This window comes from Ictalurus furcatus, chromosome 29, assembly GCF_023375685.1.
Source record: "Ictalurus furcatus strain D&B chromosome 29, Billie_1.0, whole genome shotgun sequence".
NCBI lineage: Eukaryota > Metazoa > Chordata > Actinopteri > Siluriformes > Ictaluridae > Ictalurus > Ictalurus furcatus.
In genome coordinates, this window is record NC_071283.1 from 9,368,643 (window position 1) to 9,391,172 (window position 22,530).

Consider the following 22,530-nt stretch of genomic DNA (forward strand, 5'->3'; position numbering starts at 1 on the left):
CACCATTTTTACAGAGCAAAAAATTTTATTGATTGTTTATTCTTCATAACAGTAGCAGTTCATATAGTGCATACAATGCATGCATAATCATGTTCTATTCCTTTTCTGAATTAACTTTTTATGTGACATGTATCAACATTTATCCCCCAGAAGCCATTAGCTGTAAATATATATATATATATATATATATATATATATATATATATATATATATATATATATATATATATAAACAACAAATAAAGAAATAAAAAATACATAAAAAAGTTTAGTTTTTTTTTAAAAAAAACAGCAACAGAAGTGATATTTGATATAGAGAAATATTATTTACTATAATATTATTTATTAATTATTTACTATTATATTGTTGTGTCTTGTATTTTATTACATGAACAATAAATTAAGAAGGTAACATTTAATTTGTACCAGCAATAAAATTATATATTTTGATTATTCACTTAGTATATATAGTAACCAGTAAAGAAAAACTTATATTTATATATGGTTGTTGAATAATAATATAATATTATAGTAAATACTATTAATGTGCATTAAATATCACTTCTGTTATATATATATATATATATATATATATATATATATATATATATATATATATATATATACACTTTGCTATTGTGCTGCAGAAAAATTGTTTGGTTTTCGATTTAGTTTCGATTTTCCCTGCAGATAAGAATACACAGAAGGGGCTCTGAAATCAGTCTCATACTTACTAGACAGTCCAACATAAAAGGTGTTCCAAAAAACAATCCAGGAAAAATGGCACATATAAAATGATCAGAGTAAACATGGCAACACTTAGCACTAACACTCCTGGTTTCCTGGCTGTGGCTTGGGTGGTGTCAAGAGGGGCTTTAAATGTTACTATACATGCTGCACATGTAGTTACAGGTGACACAGATAAACACATATTTATTACAAAAATAAAGTCGCTTTGGTTGAACTGGCACCCAACTGCTAGCAGCCACACAAACATGCAGAAGGTAATAGAGCAGGAATTGGAGAAAATAACAGCAAGTGATGGATATTTCACAGTAACAATGCTTTCTAATGCCACCACCTGGTGAAGCAAATGCCCACAGAGCCTAGCTCCAAATAACAGGGTGATAACAGGGTTCATCCAACCTGCATTTCCATTGAAAATGTATGTTACAAGGACTGGACTCAGAATCAGCTCCAGCAGGTCACTGAGTAGAAGGAAGATAGCGATGAATGAGATTCGACCTCTGCTCTTATGATGGTGGTACAGAACACTGAGAGCCAAAAGCAGAGCTAGAAAACCCACCCAAAAACCAGTAGTGAGGAAGATGATCAGACGGTTTTGTAAGGTGCTTTTATACCCCCATGGTGGAAAGTAACGGTTGCGACAGTTGAGTATGGACATGGCTTGTTCTCTCTTCTGCTTCTTTATGTCCTGTAATAAATTATGGTATGTGTAAGGAATAAAACATTTTGGAATATGCTACTATAGATTAATCAAATCATGCTGTTATAAATAATCAATACTGAGGTGGTAAAGTGCACCAACATGAAGTTGATCACTTTCCATAACAACATGTCCAATTTTAAATTAGCTAAAACTGGCATGTCTTATTTTTAGCTGTTCATATTTCCATTTAATGTTGTGGAAAGTCCACAACACTACATCCTGTTATCATTTGTGTTATAGCAGATAAATTCAAACATTCCTTCAGCAGCCTCTCTTTTCTCTCTGTTTTTAGTCATCAAGTCAAGTCAACCTTTATTTACAGAGCACATTTAGCATAGTTGTTCCAAAGTGCTTTACAAATCAATCAATCAAATAAGCAATCACAGTTATGTTTAAAATTATAGTGATGATAATTATAAATAAATAAATAAATAAATAAATAAATAAATAATAACTTTAAATACAGCATCAAGTATTTACATATTTCAACCTATTAAAAGATCTATTCAAAATCTACTGAATAACAATATGTTTTCAGTGAAGATTTTTGCTTTTGAAGAAGCTGACCTCACCTGGAAAAGGAGACTGTTCCAGAGTTTAGGACCTACCACAATAACAAAAGAAGTTGATCAGACAACCTGAGTGCTCTCGTGGGGGAGTACGGATGAAGACCACTGATATATTTGAGTGCGAAACCCAGAGAGTACTTTATACACTTAGAGCAGAATTTTTAAATCCACCCTGAATGTCATGTGAAACCAGTGCAGAGCCACTAATACCGGGGTAAGGTGATTCCTCTTTCTAGACGCTGTTAAAAGCCTAGCTGCCGCATTTAAGGACTAATTGTAAGCAGGATAACACAGTTTGAGTGAGACTAATGTACAATGAATTACAATAGTCTAACCGAGATTAAATTAGCAAATGAATCAGAATTTCCACGTCTTTGCTAGAATGAAAATGTTTGACTTTAGCAACAGATCTCAAATGGAAAAAGCAACATTTAACAACAGCACTGATTTGCTTGGTGAAAAGTAATGATTCATCTAAAATCACTCCAAGACTTCTTACATGATCCTGTACTTTTGACGAGTCCAGGTAAGGAAGACATGGAGGAACCTAAACCAGAACTTCAGATTTGTTTTCATTTAATTGTAAAAAGTTGTTTTCCAACCATCTTTAATATATTCAAAACATTTTAAACAACAATTGAATTATTTTTTGACTATGCTCACTGGAAAATTACATTGAGAATCATCAGCATAACAAAACTAAAACAAAACTGGAAAAAAAAAGACTCAGAGGAAGCATATACAGGGACAATAGAAAGGGTTCTAAAATTGACCCTTGAGGGACACCATATTTTAAGTGAACAGCCATAGAAGAAAAGGGCCATTCCCTGGATGCCAACCAAACTTTCAGATGATTGAGAAGAATGTTATGGTCGATAATGTCGAACACTGCACTGAGACCTAATAAAACTAAAACAACATGTGAGCCAGAATCCATGGAGGGCAAAATGCCATTAGATAATCAATGCAGATAATCAATGCAGATTCGGTGCTGTGCAAAGGTCTAAAGCCCGAATGAAATGTATCTAGAATGTTAATGCATTTAGATAGGAATAGAGCTGCGAATAGACTCTATTCAGAATCATGGACATAAAAGGCAGTTTGGACATTGGTCTATAATTCTTGTGTATTGTCGGATCCGAGAGGTTTTTAATAAGGCATGTAGAATTGCATGTTTAAAACTGCTTGGAACAACTCCATTCACTGAGGAGCTATTAAATAGATGTCACACTGGAGCCAACGGTTGTAAAGATGTCTTTGAAAAAATGTGGCGAAAGAGTATCCAGCTTAGAACTGGAACACTTCATCTTGGAGACAACATCTGCCAACCGTGCTGATGAAACTAGTTCAGAGTGAGTCAGAGAGCTCGGTGGAGAAGGTTTTAATGGTAGGTCAAATTGTGAGTGTACAATAGCACCTTCAATATGCTCAATTTTTTATTTCCTCATAGGTCTCTTCAGTAGCGTCCATAAAATCATCTCTCCTAGAGTTTAAAACAAAGTTGATTGGATTAAACGATACTTTTGGCCAATGTGCATCATCACCAATTACTTTAGAGCAAAACATCCCGACACTTTGGTCTGAGAGCACGGGTGATGTCATTTAGTCAAGGCTGTGGGACACCCTTAACTCTCCTTGGTTTAAGCAGAGCGACATTATCAAGAGTGACTGTCCAAGATTTATAGAAAGCTTTATCCAGTGAATCAATGTCTGCTCCAGCTGGAACATCGATTGTGAAATGTGATAGATAAAATTCTAAGAAAAGATTGGCAGTGGAAGAATGAATAGACCGGGAGTAACGTACAGGCTGAGAAGGAGTAGTGATGGACAGATTGAAACATTATTGAGTAATGGTCAGAAATGCCATCATCTAAGACCTCTAACCTAGAATCAGAGATATCATAATATTACATAAGAATACATAATATATCTGTATACCATGTTGATATTTCTGTAAAGCTGCTTTGAGACAATGTCTATTGTAAAAAGCGCTATACAAATAAAATTGAATTGAATTGAATAATAAAGTATTACATCTAATGTATGGCCCATATTGTGAGAAGGACCATTGACATGGTGCACAAAATTTAAAGATTCAGTAAGGAAAAGTTTTTAAGTTAATAAACAGAACATTCAGCTTGTCCTGTTAAAGAGTAATTGTGAAGCAAAAAGGTCTTCATCCTGAGGATTTTCCCATGGAGGAAATCATACCGACTGTTTCAAATCCCTGAGACTGGAGACTCCTTCAATTAATGTTAAATAAATGTCTGCTTTACCATATCAATGATTATACATTGATACTTTCTTAAATGGCGGAATTTTTACCAATTTATCATTAGTTGTAGATTATGTAGAATGTACTACATACTGGTCCCTGTGAATTCATCAAAATTCTTTACCAATCAGATTTAAGAATTCAAAAGTGCTACAGTATAATAGTTTTATAATCAATATGCTAACATTTATTAACACCCACATACCTTTTAGGAAGAAATATTTATTATGTTCTGTTTATTTTCATTTATTTTGTAGCAATCAAAATCTAAAGTTTGAGCAAGAAAGAAATTCAAGTTCATAGCACTTACCAACACCACTGATGACACAGAGGAAAATAACTGACTGAAAATCAAATTGTAGCCATAGAATATGATCACCTGTGTAAAAAAAAAAATATATATATATATATATATATATATATATATATATATATATATATATATATAGTTTTTTTATTATTATTATTTTATTTTATTTATAGAAAAGGTAGAGAACAATAAGTAAGGAAAATGTTATATCCTACATATGATGAGAGAAAAAGTAAAGGAACATATATACAGTCCCCTCTGAAAGTGTTTGAATGGCAAGGCCAAGTCTTTTGGTTTTGCTATACACTGAAGACATTTGGGTGTGAGAACAAAATATGAATATGAGACAATAGTTCAAAATTTGAGCTTTCATTTCCTGAGATGTATGTCTAGATGTGTTAAACAACTTAGAACATGGCACCTTTGTTGGCAGACCACACAATTTTTAGGTAAGCAAGTATTGTAACATGTGACTGACAGGTGTTTTCATTGCCCAGATGTTCAGCCAAGAATTGGCCTTGCTTTTCCAATACTGTGTGTGTGCGCGTATGTGTCTGTGTGTGTGTGTGTGTGTGTGTGTGTGTGTGTGTGTGTGTGTATTTGTTATTGCAAATAAATTGGTTTAGATAATTTTATAACACCTCCCCTTCACATACACACAGCACTACTCAAGGAGACCAATGAACACTTCATAATGTTTTCATAATTCTAAGTAAAATTGTAGCTGGACAAATCAAATGTTGTTTTCTAATAGCAATTTTAGAAAATATTCTGGGATTAGAATAATCAACCCAATGCAACTTAATCAATACTATTTGCAGCATATTTCTGAAAAGAATTAACCAGGACTTTATATACTGTATACAAATATGCACTGTTATAAAAATTGCCATGAAATAACTCACAGTTTTGTGCACAACGTTGGTACCCTGTACTTAAATGAATTCTCAATAGAACATGATATGTATTCCAACAGTTTTATCTGCGAGTGAAGCCTGTAGAAGATTGAAGAGAACACTGAAAGAGGAACATAGAAGAGGGTATCATGCGTCATTTATACCACAGCAGTGCTGAATTCTCACATCTGATTGGTCAGAAGGTGCTACATGCAATAGTATTGCGCTTATGTGAACAAATTTCACATGGAATTGTATGGTGGACATTTCACATAAGTTAAGAGTAAACAAATGTGTTGTTATGTGTATATGTACAGTGTTGTGTTTTAGGGATACTGTACTATGATACTGTACACAGGTGTTTAAAGATCTATCACATTTAAGGCAACTGCTTTAATTTTTACAATAAAATTTCACATTAACGTCCTGCATTAAAAATGTGCAATGAATCACTGTAATATTGAGATACATTCTAGGACATTTTAGTCATTTTCAACCTTTTCTTGAAGAAATGTGTGGTTGATTTTCAACTGATTCTCATCACTGTTTTCAACCATGTAATGGTATGAGTTATTATGGAACTTTTCTTGAGCTGTAAAATAACATGTTGTACTACCGTAGGTCATTTTATAATTGCAGCCTGTAATCATTACAGTAGTTTACTGGCAACTTAACTGTGTAAATCTACAGGAATTTTTGTTTACTCTTAAGAAAGCTATTATTTTTAGGCTAATTTGAGCAAAATGTATTTTGTATGTATATTGCTTTAATTTCTGAACCCGTACATTCAACCAAACCAAAAAAAAATCTCAAAAGCAGAGCTTGGTCCCAATCTCCAATTTCGCAGTGTATAAGCGACTTTTTATTTCAGTACTACAAGATCCGAAAAATCGCCTTGACAGCTAAACGACACATGATTAATGCAGAAAAAGTGTGTATGTGTGCGTGAGTGTGTGTGTGTGTGCGTGTGTGTGAATGTGGCAGCATTTTACGCACAGATAAGATAAGATATAGGTATGGGAAAAGATGCAGATGAAACCTTTTTACCACACTGAGAAAATTAACATGCATACAGACAAAATAAGACAGATAAGAGAGAAGATACACGTAAGATCTTTTACCACATGGAACAAAATCCCATGTAAGCAAACCCACATACAAACTGAAACCCTGCATGTTAATTCTTTCATACACATTCATTAATCCTTTCTGCAAACCATATTTCTTATTTTCTTATTTCTTATTATGTTATGGGTCAATTTAAGCCATTTCCACATTTGAGATGTCTGAACTGCTGGTTAATTTCCCTTTTTCTCTTTGAATTTTTTTGATTTTCCTCATTCAGGGTCATGAACTTATATGCAAATATTTCTTCTTATGGCTTGTCTTGGATCAATCATAATAAAGGTGTACTGTTTTAAGCTGTAGCGGTTCGCACGTTCGCCTCACACCTCCAGGGTCGGGGTTCAATTCCCACCGTGGATCTGTGTGTGCGGAGTTTGCATGTTCTCCCCGTGCTGCGGGGTTTCCTCTGGGTACTCCGGTTTCCTCCCCCAGTCCAAAGACATGCGTGGTAGGCTGATTGGTATGTCCAAAGTGTCCGTAGTGTATGAATTGGTGTGTGAATGTGTATGTGATTGTGTGCCCTGCGATGGATTGGCACCCTGTACAGGGTGTACCCTGTCTCTTTGCCCGATGCTTCCTGAGATAGGCTCCAGGTTTCCCCGAGACCCTGAAAAGGATAAAGCGGTAGAAGATGGTTGGATGGATGGATGTTTTAAGCTGTTCTTTGCTGTTTTTGTGTGTATTTAAACTGTGGAGGTCATTTTGACCAATAACATAATGGATTTAACTTTTTTCCAACATAATAGTTAATTGATTAATCATTCATCTTTGGTAGTGAATTACTGTGTGTGTGTGTGTGTGTGTGTGTTATATTCATTCTCTGAAATTCTTGCACTCTTGCAAAATGATTGTGTGGAAGGCTGCTGTTATAATTTAAACCAAATGAAAGGCAATTAATAAATTAATTGCTATCTGGTGTTAGGGTTTAAGAAGAAGAAAGCCTTTATTGTTACATATGCAGGTACAATACAGCAAAACTCTTTTTTTCACATATCCCATATCGCTTGTTAGTTGAATTCAGAGCGCAGGGTCTGCCATGATACAGAATCCCTGAAGCAGAGAAGGTTAACGGGGCATCCCACCACCACCAAGCTGCCACTGCTGGGCCCTTGAGCAAGGTTCTTAACCCCTCAGCTGATCAGTAGCTTCCTGTTTCAGTTGTAAGTCACTTTGCATAAAAGCATCAGCCAAATGAGATAAAGGTAAACATGAAGTCATGACTTTCTGATCAGTAGGCCAGAGCCTTAACCACCAACTGCCCCCAAACAAATGACAGAAGTGGGACTTGACTCAACACCTTCAGAAGTGACCTGAACACATCATCTTAGACCACAGACTATGCATGCAAACATGATAACCACTACATACAGCTTGGAAGTACCAGGATTTGAACCAACAACCTTTTGATATGTAACTCAATAAATTAATTTAATGATTAATTTTGCAGAGAGTCTTGCATGGATATGTGCACAGGGCAACCTGCTTTTTTTTTTTTTACGTTCTCTTAAAAGTGTTGCCGGGTTCTGTGTATAGTGTCAGCATTTTGCAGCATTTTGCAGCATTTTGTCCAGTGGATCATTAAAGCTGGCAAGCATAAAAAAAAATAAAAATGTAAAATTTTTTGTACATTTTTTAGGACACATTATCTGTTCAATCAAAAAATGTATTCATATGTGGTTACACCCATAGTATTAGCATTGCTGACTCACAACTCCAGGATCCCTGCATCAGGTTTCACATACAGTGGGGGAAATATGTATTGAACGTGTCAACATTTTTTTCAGTAAATATATTTCCAATGAGGTTATTCACATGAAATTTTCACCAGTTATGTGTAATAAAGTGGAATGACATGGGAAAAAAGTATAGAACACAATAAGAAAAAGCAGTTCTCCGAGGCAAGGTAAGGCAAGGAACCAGCTGAAATCCATAAGTAAATAAACCTTATCTGTGCAAATTAATATCAGCTGGGTTAGTAAATTGATGATCTATAAAAGGATTTTTGTTACCAAGTATCACACAAGAATCATCACATGATGGGTAAAAGCAGAGCTCTCCCAAGGCCTTTGCAACCTTATTTTTGAGAGGGGGAATTAATTATGGAATCGGATACAGACGTATTTCAAAACTTCTGAATCCTCCAGTAAGCACTATTGGGGCCATTATATGCAAGTGGTAGCAAAATCACTCCATCACCAACCAGCTACACACAGGAGCTGCTTGCAAGATTTCTGACCAGGGAGTCAGAAGAATAGTCAGAATAGTAGCCGAAGAGCCAAGGACTACTCAGAAAGAGCTCCAGAAACACTTGGAGGCAGCAGGTACCATTGTCACAAAGAAAACAATATAGGCAATGCACTCCACTGCTCACACTCACCCCGCAAGACTCCATTACTAAAGAAAGGGCATGTTGAAGCTCGTTTAAAGCCTATGAAATACTAGGAGAGTGTAGTCTGGTCAGATGAGAGCAAAATTTTACTTTTTTTTACATACTACACACCATGTTTGGAGAAGAAATGGCACCTCACATCACCCTTAAAACACTATACCAACAGTGAAGTTTGGAGGTGGAAGCATCATGGTGTGTGCCTGTTTTTCATTGCATGGTACTGGCAGACTTCATATAATTGAAGGAATGATGAATGGAGCTTCTTGAGAAGAATCTGCTGCCATCCACCAGGATGATGAAGAGGAGACGTGGGTGGACCTTCCAGCAGGACAATGATCCAAAATATACAGCAAAGGAAACTCTCAATCGGGTTCAGAGAAAAAAAATCAAGGTGTTAGAATGGCCCAGTCAATCACCTGACTTGAATCTAATTGAACAAGATTTAAAGACAATATGTTGAGAAGAATGAGCCAAAATCACACCTGAATACTGCAGCTGATTAATTGCTTTCATACAGGAATTACAGTATCTTGAAGCTGTCATTACAAACAAAGGCTTCTCCACTAAGTATTAAATAAATTTCAGTTATCATGGTCAGTACTTTTTTCCTGTGTCATTCTACTTTATTACACATAACTTCATTCATGGACTTTCCTGTTTGGACTTCTTTATATGTGTGGATTTCTTGAGTTTATCCCAAAGTATATATATATATATATATATATATATATATATATATATATATATATATATATATATATATATATATACACACACAATTCTCAAGACAGTAGCTACCGGACGATTGCCACCATAAGGACTTTTTTGGTATCTCCTGCTACGATATCAGGTAGCACTCAAGTATTCAACTGAAACACCACTTTCAGATTTCTTACACACCAGCAGACACAACAGGGGGTCTGAAGTCACTCTCAAACTAATCAAAAAGGCTGAGAATTGGGAACCATAAATGTAAAATTCACCACTGGCAAACACAAGGCCATTCATAGTCTTTGCAATTTAGATTGAGGAACATTATTCTGAAATTGTTCCACAAATTTTAGACGTAGTTTTTTGCACATTGGTGAACCTCTGCCCATCTTTACTTCTGAAAGACTCTAAGATACTCTTTTTATACCCAGTCATGTTACTGGTGTGTTGCCAATTAACCTCCAGCTGTTTCTTTTTAGTAACACTTACTTTTCCAGACTTTTGTAGCCCCTGTCCCAACTTTTTCTTTGTGTTGCAGCCATCAAATTCAAAATGACCTTATTTTTCCTTAAAATGGGACATTTCCTCAGTTTAAACATTTTATATGTTTTTTATGTTCGATTGTGAATAATATATGGGATAATCAAATTTGCAAATCATGGCATTCTGTTTTTATTTACATTTTACACAGCTTCCCAACTTTTTTGGAATCGGGGTTGTATTATTATTATTATTATTATTATTATTATTATTATTATTATTTCATTGTTTTTTCTTATTGCTCTCTTTATTGTCATAAAAATGCACCCAGAAGAAAATGGCAAAACTTAAAACAGAACAGAAGAAATTATTATTTAAAAATTTATTCATAGGTAAATATTTATAAACTGAAAAATGCAACACATTATGTAAAAACACAAATAGCTTGAAGTTGTCTCTTACCTGAATAAGTGAAGAATGTTAGAAAATAAAACAATTTTTCTTTTTTTATTTATTTTTGTTTCTTTCTTTTCTGTCTGTCAGCTTAGTATATTATGTAAGTACATAAATACCACTACTATTAATAAAATCAGCTTTAATAGGTTTAATATCAATTAAAACTTTTTGAAAGAATGACTGTGCACTCTAAGACACTCGTGTATATGTGTATCTGTGTATGTAATTTTGCAAAACCTGTGGCTTGTAAGCAGCTGAAATGCTGCCACACCTCCCTTCCAGATGCACACACCTTATAATCTGCAGTTATACAGGAACAATCTGCTCTCATATAATCACCAAACAAAGTGGCTTAAACCTTAAAACAAAATCATACTTGCACTCAGTGGCCAGTTTATTAGGTACCACAACCCTGTACCTACATTCAGTGGGCATTTTACCAGGTAAAGCTACCTGGATATTTTTGTTTGAGTACTAATTCTCAGCTCAGCCATAACGCTGAGATGTTTAAAGATCTTAAATTCACTTGTACCAGTGCCACACACACTGACATTCCACTACCGTGTTAGTGTCACTGCTATGTGAAGGATTGTCCATCTAAATAATATTGTCTTGTGGTGGTCATTTTCCACTGTTGGACAGGTAGAAGGTGGGTGACAAATATTACAGAGCAACAGATACGTTACATTCACTGATTGCACACTTACAAAGAACAGCAGGTATATCTGTAAAAATGGCTAATGAGTATAAATACAAATTAAGTGTTAAATTAAGATGAGACAGAGATAGCAGTACAATCGTATATATACACATTAGCGCATTTAATGTGTAGTAGCCCTTTAATCTAGACTCTCTACGCTCTCAATACAATTTGTAGCTGGAAGCTTTTACTCTCATCTGACTGCAGTACACATTTTAAACCCTTGTAGGTGTGGAAGACTCTACTCTGCCCTTGAGTATAGAGAAAATAGATCACCTCAAAAAATTATATTGATTGAGTTACTGAATCTTGTTTGAAAATTACCATGATATGAAATGTATTACTATCACAGTTCACTGTAAGCTTTAAGGAGCCTGTTTCACAGTGTTTCAATCTTTAATCCTTAATATCATGTGAAGGTGTTCTTTAATGTCTGAAATGAATAGAGGATGTTAGTTGGGCATTCATAATTATTATCATATTAATTATCATATTAATAACCTGTAACTATTTTGAGCACGTGTTTTTGTATTGATATCTGTGGATTTGTATCTATTATAGTAGCATTTTATTATCTATTAATCTGGTTATATTGACTTTATATTACGGTTATATTTATGTAATATTCTATATTTAAATATTTTATACTTTTTTTACTGAATGTGTTTATTTTTATTACTTCTTGAATACTTCTCAGTAAAATATATGCTCAACAAGTTACATTAAAAAAAGATACAGAGACAATTCTGTCATTAAAGAAAGTAACATATTAAGTATGCAGAGCCAGAGCCAAGTGAGCGCCAAAGTCTGCAGATGAACTGAGGCAAGTTCTCCAGGATTCTTGGGAAGAAACTGTAGTGCCTTCCTTCAGAAAAAGACTGCCTTCCTTCACTCAGTGGTGTCTCCGCAAAAAAAAAAAAAAAAATCGAAAGAGCGGAGTGAAGAATTCGGACAGAACGCCTGCGCATTTCTAGAGGTCAAAATATAAACTACTCCTTTGAATAAGTTCTGGGAGGACAATTTTACATAGATATTTGACAAAAATATCTCTGCAGATGTGTACAGAAAAGTTGTGTGAACTCAGTGGAAGGTTCCAGATTTTCTAAACCATTATAAGCAATAAAACGATGGTAGGTGTAATGTATATCAATACAAATATTTCAGATACTGGAAATTCCATAATCTTTTATCGTGAAAACCTCGATATGAACCTTCAGAATCATCTCGCTGCGCTGTGAAGGATAAAATAAGGAACCTTGTAGGACAGCTGTCCTTATTCTGCCTTTTGAGTGGGACAGATTTGATCTGAGTTGGTAATAAACTTGCAAAGATCAGCACATAGCAATAAATGGATGGAGTTCTTAAAGATAGCGGTGGGGTAGTGATAAAATGATAATATTCTAACTACTATTAAGTTATAAGTTATATAATTTACACCAACTATACATACTACCGATGGTAAAATGCCTTCTTTTTTTTAATATATAGTTTACCAGCTTGTACTACAGAATGGTTTACTCAAAAGTAAAAGTTGCTCTGATTGTTTACTTCCTGGTTAAGGAAACAAAATGGCAGATGCGTTAGCACTCCCCGTCATTCACATCCAAATGAACAGTGCAATGACATGGGACCTAGCTGTATATAGCTGTAGTTTATAGTTTAGAGCTGTAGTTTAGTTTATAGCTATATATAGCTGTAGTTTAGTTTATAGCTGTAAATAGCTGCAGTTTATAGCTTATAGCTGTATATAGCTGCAGTTTATAGCTTATAGCTGTAGTTCATAGTTTATAGCTGTATATAGCTGTAGTTTAGTTTATAGCTGTATATAGCTGTAATTCATAGCTTATACAGTATCTCACAAAAGTGAGTACACCCCTCACATTTTTGTAAATATTTATATCTTTTCATGTGACAACACTGAAGAAATGACACTTTGCTACAATGTAAAGTAGTGAGTGTACAGCTTGTATAACAGTGTAAATTTGCTGTCCCCTCAAAATAACTCAACCCACAGCCATTACTTTCTAAACCGCTGGCAACAAAAGTGAGTACACCCCTAAGTGAAAATGTCCAAATTTGCCCAAAGTGTCAATATTTTGTGTGGCCACCATTATTTTCCAGCACTGACTTAACCCTCTTGGGCATGGAGTTCACCAGAGCTTCACAGGTTGCTACTGGAGTCCTCTTCCACTCCTCCATGACGACATCATGGAGCTGGTGGATGTTAGCGACCTTGTGCTGCTCCACCTTCCATTTGAGGATGCCCCACAGATGCTCAATAGGGTTTAGGTCTGGAGACATGCTTGGCTAGTCCATCACCTTCACCCTCAGCTTCTTTAGCAAGGCAGTGGTTGTCTTGGAGGTGTGTTTGGGGTTGTTATCATGCTGGAATACTGCCCTGCTGTGCTTCAGTATGTCACAGTACATGGTGGCATTCATGGTTCCCTCAATGAACTGTAGCTCCCCAGTGCCGTCAGTGTTGTCACATGAAACGATATAATCAAATGTTTACAAAAATGTGAGGGAGAGATATATATATATATAAATTATTAAAATGTTGCAGATTCTGCAAGGGGTATGTAAATTTATGAACACAACTGTACATGTGTGTATTGAGAGAAACATAGGTGTAATTTCTGACCTGGTATTCTTTTGATCGGATTGGCCTAAACACACAAACACCGAATGTGAACACACACACACACACACACACACACACACACACACACACACACACAGCTAAACCCCTAAACCATGTTTATCACCTGGGTTATTGCACTAAAGGAACTTTCATGTGTAATTAAAAGAGTTCAGGCTGTGTGGTGAAAAGTAATTCACCTTAATTTAAAAATGTGAAAAATGAATTACTTTGTTTTCATACTAAAGTCATTCTCACTCTCTTACATGCATTAAAATGTACAGTTAATGTACTGTTAGTGTCACAGGCAGTTATTCACTCTAAATATTAAAATTCAGTAACTACAATGAACCTTATATGAAAGCTAGAGTGACTAACGTACTGTACATTGAGTCCTGGGAGCTTCAGGACGAGGGGATCATTTTCATTTTCTGAGTGCAATTAACGTAATGTTTCTGCTGGCTAAGGCAATAACACTATGCTGTTAGATGTTGCTATGCTGTATAAAGTGCTGAGTGAGCTGGATTCGTTTAACCAGAGGTGCTTCAGTAACGTATAGCCTGGATGAACCTGAAACTCAATATACTCAATAACTATAACAGCATGGCTGTTTCTATTACCAGTTTTAGTAATTACATTACAGCCAGGTCGATTTGAACAGGACGACTGTTACAGACTGCGTAACTTTCACCAGAATAATTACTTCTTACACTTGTAATAAACTACCGATGGCTTCAAATGACTGACTGTATATGGAAATTTTATAACCTTGTGTGGACATTTTCTATCTTTTACAGAAGCATAATAAATCGCGCGACTCTGACAGAAAACAGACTGAAATGACCTAAGTTTCACCTGTCCATAGTTGTCCAGTGTCTTATTTATCCATCCCCCCATCTTCAACCGCTTACTCCTTTTCAGGGTCACAGGGGAACCTGGAGCCTATCCCAGGGAGCATCGGGCACAAGGCGGGGTACACCCTGGACAGGGTACACAATCACACACACACATTCATACACTACAGACACTTTAGACACGCCAATCAGCCTACCATGCATGTCTTTGGACTGGGGGAGGAAACCCCCGCAGCACGGGGAGAACATGCAAACTCCACGCACACAGATCCGCGGGAATCTAACCCCGACCCTGGCGTCGTGAGGCGAACGTTCTAAGCCACTAAGCCACCGTGTGCCCTACTGTCTTATTTATTATTATTTATGATTTCATATTTCCTTTGAATATTAAATTATTTAAGCAGAGCCATTTGCTGACAGCAGATTGAAAATGGGTTTGTGGATTATTTCCTCAATAACTATGCCATTGTGCGCGTGTGCACATAATGTAAAGTGTCCTTGTAGTACAATACCAACATAAATAATGGCAGCAGTATACAGTAGCACCATGTGACACAACTGAATAAACAAACTAGTGCCGTGTCTCAAATCACGTACTTTAATTTCTATTCTAAACCGTCATCGAGTACTAACACTAATGCTTTTCTTATCGTTGCAAGTGTTTGCATTTTAAAAACCTCTAAAACCTACTGAAAGGTCTGTTTTCTGTAACATTCTTCTTCTACTGGATTTTCTAGATTGATAAATATTTGCATTCATAATAAAATATAAGGTCGGAGTTATCGATTTGAGACACGTGCTGATGACAACGATCAGTTTAAAGTGAAGTGGAGCTCGTCAGTGTGTTTAACATCAGCGAGATATAGAGAAAAGATCCAAGGCTAGTGTTAAACTAACATCATCAGCCTGATTTTTTTTTTCCAAAGAGGTGTGTGAAAACACAATCGGCTATGCTGATCAATAACAGGAGCTCACTTCTAATATAACTTTTTGAGTTTACAGTGCATAAAGAAAATACACATGCTGGCACATGATCTGCAGCTCGTTTTATAGTACGGTGCAGTTTTACACAAAGCTCTGATGCTGACAGTGATGTATGGGCTGCATCACCCCTATTGACCAAGCCATTATAAACCATAATTCCATTTAATAAGCACTACTCATAACTGGGGAGATGAATATGAGGCCTGAGCATTCTGTCACTTTGGGAGATAATTATAGAGTCCTGAATAATAATGTGAAGCTATATAGTTGATCACAAATACTCACTATTTGTCCCCTAAGGAGAAACGGCTAGCGCGCTGAGTGCTAGCATCTGTGCTAGGTTTAATAACTTGAGTTAAAGGCTTCTGTGTGTGTGTGTGTGTGTGTATGAAGTTTGAGAGAGAGAGAGAGAGAGAGAGAGAGTGCTAGACCTGGCAGCTATACCTTGCTTGCCTCAGCTCTTTCAGGCATTAGTGCTTTTAGCGTTAGCTCACAGTCAAAAGAGCAGAGCTCAGAAAGTTGCAGGACACTGACACCACAATCAAACAAAAAAAAAAATGGGAAGAACTACAAAGCATTTCTCACTTTAATGAGACATGTGACTTATTTACCGAAAGAAAGCAGGGCTAGCTGAGCTGAGCACTGGGGGAACCTTTTCCCCTAGCCCTTTCTTTCGATCAGACAACATATTAAAGCTGTAATAGATTTTATGCTAATCGTTAATAATGTTCACTTAGATTGGCGTGTATGAGAACAGAAGCAAAAAAAAAAAACAAAAAAAAAAAAACCCAAAACTACACTTTCGAGCTAATTTTTCCAAAAGTCTCTGCAATCCTATGTTAGAGGACGTCCAAGGACAGGAGACGAGGATGAAGGGATGGACAAGATTTACCAGGGAGAAGGTTGAGCGATTGAAACAGATGGACAGGAAAACAGAATGGATTGAGAGGAATAGAGGGGAAGATTGAGAGAAAGACAGGACAGATTAATGCTCGAGTGCAAGATGGAGGTGTCCCTGAGCATCCAAAGAGCTGCTAATGGAATGCTAATCGTCGATCCGGACGATTTAAACCTGAATTCGTCACTGTCTTTACCCAGACAGTCCTACCATACTGGAAATGAATTCTATAGCATACAGCAAGCTTTGCACTTAAACGTGCAAAGGTGCCGGTCATGCTGCATAAGCAGAGCCGATAAAATACTCAAGGACTTCACTCACGCCACCCATGGTCTGTTTAACCTTCTGCCATCGGGCAAACGCTACCGCAGTGTGTGGTGCATGACTGCTCAGACTCAGGCCATCAGACTACTCAACTCCCTTTAACACTACACAAACATGTCTGTCTGTCTTATTTTTGCACATTCGAGCTTGGAGAAACACAGCTTGGTTGTGCTGTGCACTCCTTGTTGTATGGTCTGAATGAAAATAAAGCTCACTTTGGCTTTGACTGTACTGGAGTTAACTGTAGCGGAAGCCATTTTGAAAAAAAATTTAAAAGCTGATGAGGTCTGCTTTGTTTTTTTTTGTAATGCGGAATACTCGTCAGAGTTCCGTATTCTATTCCGTTGGGCCCCACTCAGTTCAGTGCAGCTCCGTATAGTTAGTTCCATTCAGACATTTAGTGTTCACAGCGAGTTTCTCTCTCCATTTACAGTGTGCGAACTTAGCGAATTACATCGATTTATTTTGCGAGTGGATTCGAAAATCTACAACATTTTCAACTTGACATGTCGGCTTTTTGTTCAAGAAGGTAATACCGTGTTTTTTCACCTCATGAAATTTAGAAAAGTTTAGAAAAGTGTCAGTGAAATGTAGCGACAAACGCTAAGCTATCTACAGCATATCTAACATGTCTTTGCTAAAATGTGTTAATTTACCCTGTGTATGGATACTTTTCAGACATCCTGTATCTAATTAACATTTCCAGTTGGAATGAGTAAAAAAAATTATCATTTTACACCATGACTACAGATTAAAGTTGAAGATTTTTGTTATAGTGTATGGTTTATGTGCCTGAGCTAAAACTAAAGACAGAACTAAACAGATCAGCACAATGACAGATAAAACTCTCTGATCATAGTAAATAGATCATTTACCTATTCAATAAGCAAAGAGACTCTAGACAGCACTTTTTCTACAAAAAAAAAAACTAGAAAAAATGTCAAGAGTGAACAGGCAGTGAGCTACACAGAGAGCTAAAGTTAGTTAGCAACACAGGCAAAGTATGAAGCCTATTAGTTGTTATTTGAAAAGACAGAGCGTGACCGAAATTTAGGAAGGTTGAATTGATGTTAACTGAAGCCCCCAGCAATGATCAGTTCATCCTCCATTTCCAGTACGAAATACAATTTTAACCCACAGTGACTGAGGACATTCACATGTACTACAAGTACTGCGAAGGGCAGAAGCAAGCGGGAAATGTGGGCTTTGTTACGGGCAACCCTCACCTTAAACGAGATACCGTATAGAAACACAGTAAATCACACCTATTTATAAGCCTGTCGCGGTCACACTACGTCTCGTTCCCTTTTCAGGGACGTTTTGTGAGAACAGCAAACGTTTAACCATTCCAGATACAAACATACTCAAACTCTGGTTATGGGATTTATGTATGTCTGATCATTAACATATAAATGAGACTCTGAGACGATGATTTCTTTCTTAGGATCGGTGCTTCTCCTGTTAACATCAGGCAACCAGTGATGAGAGTCTCCAGGGAAGTTCGGAGGAATGTTAGGGTAAATATATGACAAATCTATCTAAATTTGCACATTGTATTTTTCCCTAAAGTAATATGGAAATGTAAACAATGCATATGTAATATGACTGGGGGTTTGACGATGATGTCATCATTCCTCTCACCAAGGTGTTTTTCAAGAGCAGTGAATCTGACTTGCCAAAACTGACAACTATGACTCCTGAACCTGACTCTGGTGTTACAAAGCCGAAGAAGAAATCATGGCTGTCTCGCTTAGGCATGTCAAAGATTTTCCGAAAGGTAAACTGCTTTATTATTTTTACACATTTTAAACTTTTTTCATTGGGTTCTATAGTAATATGGTGGATGAGGAAAAAAAATGCATTCTGTAATTTGCATCTTCTGCTCATGTTCAGAAAATCTAATGCACTGTGACCTGCTTGAGCTTTTTGTAATAATTTATTCTCTACGAACAGAAATCGAAGGCAGGAACTGAGGCAGATGATTTAGATGAATCTGAAAGTAAGTCCTCATATGTTCCGTAATCGTTGAATAAAGATCAAAATTCTCCTTAAACTGGATACTTTCTAATAGTTTCCTTGTTTTTAGGTCTGTCTGGGAAATCACAGCGTGGGAGAGAAGTGTACCGTATACCATCACGGAGGCCTCTTCTCTTCAAAAAAATGCATCTCCACTTTCCTCGGCGAAAAACAACCCGTTCCAAGTTAGCTACAGTTCCATCCTTTGCTGTTATAATAACCTCCACTCCTCTGGGAAGACTTTCCAATAGATTTTACAGCATTTTATGGCTGTGTGGGGATTTGTGTTCATAAAAATAGCTTAATGAACACAAATCGCTATTAAAACCCTTCAAGAGTTTAAACGTGCTCGTGTATGAGCCTGCTAAATAAAACATCTTCTGTAAGATGAACATTTTACAAGAATGCGATTGTTTTTCTTCACATTTGTGAGAACAGTGAAGTAAGGCTGTCCCAGATATAAGCACACTCTCAACCGCTCAAAACACCAGTTATGAGATTTATGTATTTCTAATCATTATACATTTGACTTTGAGCTGATGTTTTATCTCTTAGGAACAGTGTCTCTCTTTGCAACATCAACCAAGAAACAAGGAGCGTCTTCGGTTCAGCTCAGAGTAATAATATGGTAAATAAATGACAAATCTATCTACATTTGTATATCGAATTTGTCTCTACAGTCATTTTATATGTAATTAATAATAATAATAATAATAATAATAATAATAATAGTAAATAAACATGACCAGGTCACTGGGGAAACTTGAATACACGGTATGTTTGTCTGCAGGTTGAAAGGGACATGGCTTCTGCTTCAGTGACACCACAATGGAGTGAAGCTGCAGACGGGATTTCAACTTTGTCACGTGCAAACCAGGAAGATGAGACAGGAACGATCACATACATCATTAACCTTCCTATAATCTCTCCTTTCGCTGTGCACCACTGTGCTCATGCCATTGTACTACGAGCACAGCGGGCATGCGGCTCGAATCCTGCCGGAACACTGATGTTAGCGGCTAAGAGCAAACAAGTGGGGCAACTGGCAGAATCCGTGCTTCATATTTTATCCAAGATGCCCGGACTTTGTCTAGCTGATGGTGAGAACATCCCGAAGCAGCTCCACCGTGTAGTCATAGAAAGGATGTATGAAGAGCTGCTGTCAAATATGGGGACGCCATTTGACCTCATGAAGGCCTTTAATGCTGGAGCTGAGCGGGTACATCACGCCTTCGCTCAGTCCTTTCTGAAGGCAATGGAAGATGAGGATTTGGAGTCGTGCCTGTTTTGTCCACCAGACACAGACAGTCTCGGTGATGAGAATGAAAGTGACAGGACTGATGCAGATTCTGTTGAGAAGAGCACAAGCATGGCCATATTACTGCTACTGAAACTTCTGGCTAACGGTCCTCCACACACGCTTCCTCCTGATGTCTCCCCTCAGAAACTGATGAACAAAGTTCTAACTTCATGCACTGAGGCTCTGAGTGGATCTGTTGGAGAACAGATTGAAAAACTCTATCAGAAGATTTTTGTTGATCTTTGTGGACAAGTTAGTGTCGGGAGATTGTTCCACATGGCGTATGCTTCTGAGGACTGGGGGTTTGACGATGACGTCATCGCTCCTCTGACGCCTTTGACTCCTGAGACTGATGCTGGGGTTACAAAATTGAAGAAGAAAACACTGCCGTCTCACTTCAGAGCGCCAAAGAGTTTCACAAAGGTAAACTGTTTTATCCTTTTTACCCGTTTATTTTTCATTGTGTTCTATAATACCATAGAAATAAACATTCTGAGATGGTGGATGAAGAAAAAATTTATCCACCAGGTCATTGGGGTAACTTGACTATACAGTATATTTGTCTGCAGGTTGAACGTGACATGGATTCTGCTTCAGTGACACCACAATGGAGTGAAGCTACAGACACGATTTCAACTTGGTCAAGTGCAAGCCAGGAAGATGAGTCAGGAAGGATCACGTACATCATTTACCTCAATCTTCCTATAATCTCTCCTTTCGCTGTGCACCACTGTGCTCATGCCATTGTACTACGAGCACAGCGGGCATGCGGCTCGAATCCTGCAGGAACACTGATGTTAGCGGCTAAGAGCAAACAAGTGGGGCAACTGGCAGAATCCGTGCTTAAAGTTTTATCCAGGATGCCGGAACTTTGTGTGGCTGACGGTGAGCACATCCCCAAGCAACTCCACCCTGTAGTCATAGATAGGATCTATGAAGAGCTGCTGTCAAAAACGGGAACTCCGTTTGACCTCATGAAGGCCTTTAATGCTGGAGCTGAGTGGATACATCATGCCTTCGCTCAGTCCTTTCTGAAGGCAATGGAAGATGAGGATTTGGAGTTATGTTTGCTTTATCCGTCAAACTCGGACAGTCTCCATGACGACAGGACTGATGCATTATCTGCTGAGAACAGCACAAGCATGGCCATATTACTGCTACTGAAACTGCTAGCTAATGGTCCTCCACACACGCTTCCTCCTGATGTCTCCCCTCAGGAACTGATGAACAAACTTCTAACTTTGTGCACTGCGGCTCTGAGTAGATCTGTTGGAAAACATATTGAAGACCTCTATCAGAAGGTTTTTGTTGATCTTTGTGGACAAGTTAATGTGGAGAAGTTATTCCACATGGCAGACGCTTCTGAGGACTGGGGGTTTGATGATGACATCATCACGTCACCAACGAGCCTTTCAATCACTCCACTGACTCCAAATTGACAACTGTGGAACAGGAAAGCTGGGGAAGTCAGGGGAGCACGTAGAGTTCATTCAAGTTGAATGAAAGGTTATGTGCAAAAGAATGAAGATACAGAATTGGAGGACGCCAAGGAGCTTCTCCTCAGGAGTGTGTACATATGTTGTTTCCTTTGTTTATTTTGAACCCTTCTTCCTTTGTGTGAAAATTTGTGTGCATTATTATTATTAATAATAAAATTATTTTGCAATTATTTATTTGACTGTTTTCTCTAGTAAAGCCTTTCCTACACTCCTGTTCATAATGCTTTTGTCAGGAAAGAATATAAGTCATGTAATTCCTTTCATTAAATTAAAATTCCTCTCTTATGTCATTCAGCTGCAATATTAATGTTGATCGACCTTCGACCGTATTTCACTTTATAATACACTATTATGATTCTGCTTCCACCCGATAACTTTCCATAACTACTCTAATATACTGTATACACAGACATATTTCCATTACACTAATACAAACATTGCAGCTACAGTAGATAGCAAACAACAGGTCTTACTGCTATGGAAATACCACAATCAAACATAAAGCACACTGAAATCAAGTGACGTTACACCTGATTAGCAGTCACTGCCAGTCCTACTACACTTGTGTATCATTTTTAATATCCGACTGCAAATACCAAATCCCGTTTTCAATCCTACTGACAGCAAGCAGCCGTTTAATGCGTAATCTGGGAAGC

The 22,530-nt window shown here is 37.1% G+C and overlaps 1 protein-coding gene and 2 long non-coding RNA genes across 3 annotated transcripts; 1 reads left to right on the top strand and 2 right to left on the bottom strand.

The window, feature by feature from the left end:
• Window positions 1-634: 634 nt before the first annotated feature.
• Window positions 635-5,799, bottom strand: LOC128604260 (uncharacterized). Its single transcript, XR_008385158.1, has 4 exons — window positions 5,510-5,799; window positions 4,605-4,673; window positions 2,023-2,054; window positions 635-1,435 (listed from the first exon to the last, which is right to left on the bottom strand). It is a non-coding gene; the product is annotated as an uncharacterized LOC128604260 (long non-coding RNA).
• A 7,551-nt stretch (window positions 5,800-13,350) lies between these two features.
• Window positions 13,351-15,168, bottom strand: LOC128604486 (uncharacterized). Its single transcript, XR_008385187.1, has 3 exons — window positions 14,855-15,168; window positions 14,003-14,027; window positions 13,351-13,815 (listed from the first exon to the last, which is right to left on the bottom strand). It is a non-coding gene; the product is annotated as an uncharacterized LOC128604486 (long non-coding RNA).
• Window positions 15,169-17,397: 2,229 nt separating this feature from the next.
• On the top strand, window positions 17,398-22,044 carry LOC128604485 (uncharacterized). Its single transcript, XM_053619655.1, has 8 exons — window positions 17,398-17,588; window positions 18,504-18,576; window positions 18,705-18,836; window positions 19,013-19,058; window positions 19,146-19,260; window positions 19,631-19,703; window positions 19,866-20,798; window positions 20,945-22,044. Exons 1-8 carry the CDS (start codon window positions 17,566-17,568, stop codon window positions 21,812-21,814), a joined length of 2,265 nt encoding a protein of 754 aa, XP_053475630.1. The 5' UTR covers window positions 17,398-17,565; the 3' UTR covers window positions 21,815-22,044.
• Window positions 22,045-22,530: the final 486 nt, after the last annotated feature.